The 3413-nt window shown below is 47.6% G+C and overlaps 1 protein-coding gene across 1 annotated transcript; it reads right to left on the minus strand.

Moving 5' to 3' along the window:
• Nucleotides 1-1983: 1983 nt before the first annotated feature.
• Nucleotides 1984-3093, minus strand: LOC308312483 (CMP-sialic acid transporter-like; the record flags this gene model as incomplete). The annotated part of the gene is made up of 1 exon (XM_080759090.1): nucleotides 1984-3093. One exon carries the CDS (start codon nucleotides 3091-3093, stop codon nucleotides 1984-1986), a length of 1110 nt encoding a protein of 369 aa, XP_080615216.1.
• Between the last annotated feature and the right edge of the window lie 320 nt (nucleotides 3094-3413).

Below are 3413 nucleotides of genomic sequence, written 5' to 3' on the forward strand. Positions count from 1 at the left end.
GGCATTTTCAATTATTAAATTTTTCATTTGAGCTGGGGAGGTGACTTTAATTAAGGTTTCAATGCAGCAACGTTTGGGTTATATGCTTCATGCTATTTACTGAAATGACAGACATGCCCTTAAATCCAGCTTGGAGCCTTGGACCAATTCAATATGTCTGTTTTCAATTAATACTAATTACAGCTAAATGACTCTGGCACAGTACATGAGCTTAGATAAATTGTTTGGACTGCGTTTGGATCAGTATATTGGAACTATCTCCTTAATACAGCTGCTGCGTGAATAGAATAATCCCAAGGCATCACATTTGACTTGCAAGAATCGAAACTTTCCACTGATTAAAGCAAACAATAGGGAAGTGAGAAATGGCCCGTCATGTGAAGTATATAATATATATATACTATACCATTGTATTCAATAAACCATGAATGAGATCAGTATTATGTTGCTGAATGAAATAAGAGTTCTGACTTCTTCCTCTACCCCAGTCGTTCCAAAACTGGGGTACGGGACCCTCATGGGGGTCCCCAAATAAGTTTGGGTGGTCTCGAGATGATTAGCTTAATGTGCAAGTTTGTTTTCTCACTCAACAGTAAAGAAACCAATATGCAGTAAGTGTAGGGTGTCTGCACGTGACTTTTAAGACCTTTTTAGTTAATACCAAAAAAATAAAAAAAATAAAAATTCAATGTTGACTTTTATGTCACCATTGTGGGGTTTATTTAAGAGAAGCTGTCAATGCCACCATTTATTATTTGTCAAACTCAGTATTTAAATAATGCTTCTGTGAAAAAAACCAATAAACAAAGTAGGTCATAAAATCTAAATGTTTTTTTCCCTGGATTCCTTGGGTCATGACGCATCTCCCCATATAGGCCACGCCCATTTGCGTGTAGATAGATTTCCCGCCATTTTGAATTTTGTTCAAAACACACTTTTTGCTCCTACAGATTTTGTCCAAATCTCACAAAAATCGGTACACATGATCTCCGGACCTATCCGATTAAAACAGCAAGCCCCAAAGTACCTCGGCGTGCGTCTGGATGACGGACACTGTCCTTCAGTCAACACCTCAAGGATCTCAAGGCCAAGGTGACATCCAGGGTTGCACTGATCCGCCGCATCGCTGGAACAACCTGGGGAGCCTCCGCTAAGACGCTGCGTATATCCACCCAAGCCCTGGTCTTCTCAGCAGCGGAATACTGCGCCCCAGTCTGGAGCAGAAGCCCACATGCAAGAAAGGTCGATGTGACAAAGCCTTCCGGATCATTACGGGATGCCTGAAGCCCACCCCTGTGTCCCACTTGCCAGTCCTTGCAGGAATAGCTCCGGCCGGCCTCCGACGGGAAGCTGCCACCCTCGTCCTGGCCAGGAAAGCCCAAAAGCAGGATTGGCACATCCTGCATGGCACCACCACAACTCCAGCGCCTCCAAGCAGACTCGGGTCTCGTCACCCCTACAACAGGGCAGCACAGGAGATGCTCAACACCACCCCTAAAGGTCATCTCCAGAGATGCATGGCTAGCAGCAGCGTGGAAGCAGGAGTGGGAGTCAGCCGGGCCCTCCCGCATGCATCGGTTCATCTGGGATCCAGGAGATGGGACCACACTGAACCGCTAAAGAACTGGGGTTGGTCGCTTCAATGCGTCATTGCAGAAGTGGGGATTGGCAGACAGTGGGGCATGTGAGTGCGGTGCCCCTGAGCAGACCGCCGACCATGTCATCTTCACCTGCCCCTTACACAGACCGCCCTCAGAGGACCATGTCATCTTTACCTGCCCCTTACACAGACCGCCCTCAGAGGACCATGTCATCTTTACCTGCCCCTTACACAGACCGCCCTCAGAGGACCATGTCATCTTCACCTGCCCCTTACACAGACCGCCCTCAGAGGCCGGCCTCTTTGACCTGGGACCAGAGACGCGGGCGTGGCTCCGCGACACCGAGTTGGACCTCTAACGTTACACAGAAGAAGAAGAAGCCTCAAACAATGGATTCCTCCTCATCTGAGGCTGGCCTGGGCAACTTGCACATGTTCTTTGGAAGAGCATACAGGCAGATGGACACGCAGACGAGCAATGTTCCAAAGGCAAAGATGAGGTTTATCTGGAGGCGAAACAAAAGGACCGAAGCCACGGTTGCGATAATGATGGCAGCCACGGAAGCGAAGTTCTTCACAATGTTATCCGTGTACTGTATTACGATGGATGCATACATACCCCCCACACTGGCCAAGCCCACTACTAACCACACCCAGGGTGTGTAAGCAAAGTAGAATCCTTTATCCCAGATGATGGTCCTGTTGGCCTCCGACATGAAAACGACAGCAAAGGTGATCGGGGTGCCAGACAGGTACAGCTGGATGTTTCTCACCCACAGGGACTTTGTTTTATGTGGACTCTTCAGTACCTTCTCAAAGTAAACGCCTGCAAGTCCAGAACACAGGACAGCGACAATAACGGCTCCAAATCCAACGAGAGGGTGTTGGTCCCCGGGAGTGACTTCTTCAGGTTTCCAATGGACAAGGGTGGCACCCGCGGAAAGCACTATCACAGAGATCCACTGGCGTGCGCTGAGAGTGCTGCGCAGCAAGTAAACTGAACAAAGGGCCGTGCAGGGTATCTTCAACTGGTAGGTCAGCTGAAAGGTGGCTGGGTCCAGGTTGCTCAAGGCCAGAAAGACCATGTTGTTCTGAAGTGCGTACAGCACCGATACACCGCACAGTTTCAGCAACTCTTTGGGAATGAATACATGTTCCACAATGGAGCTTCCCAGCCGTCTGAGACCGGTTTCCTTTGCCATCATGCAGAAACTCAGTAATAACTTAATGAGCTCAGCAGTGAACACAACAGTAGCTGTGACATACTGAGCTTGTCCTGTTGTTCTGGTGTACCGCACTGCCACTGCATACGACGCTGAGATTGTTGCCATAACGCCCAAGCAATATAATTTGAACAAAAGACCGGCCCGGGCGGTTCCCCGAGCTGCCTGTGCACGAGGCACCGTTCCTGGGTGGAGAGAGCCGTCGTTAGCCATCGTTCTTTTGTCGTGGAACGGGGCTGCAACAATGGGGTTATTAGAGGGTTGGTTCATCTCGATGCCTTCTCATTTTTGTAACTCGAGTCATCCATTATATATCCTACGTATGTCCTGTCATACTCCTGACGTCACCAGTCCATATATATCGGGAATCGTGTGCTTGTGCTTTTCCAACAAAGACATTTGTTGGATAGTTTAATTTATATGAATTAATTAGTGCATTAAATTTCCCCATAGACATTAATAATTAATTATTATTAATTAATAATTACTAAAATGAATTACCTTAGAAGTATACCGTTCGGCCTCATGGTGGCGCTATAACAGCCAACTTTACGTTTTGTGGTATAACTCTTGAACCGTAGGTCGTAAAA

This window comes from Protomyctophum bolini (genome assembly GCF_963924005.1).
Source record: "Protomyctophum bolini genome assembly, chromosome: 3".
NCBI classification, from domain to species: Eukaryota; Metazoa; Chordata; class Actinopteri; order Myctophiformes; family Myctophidae; genus Protomyctophum; species Protomyctophum bolini.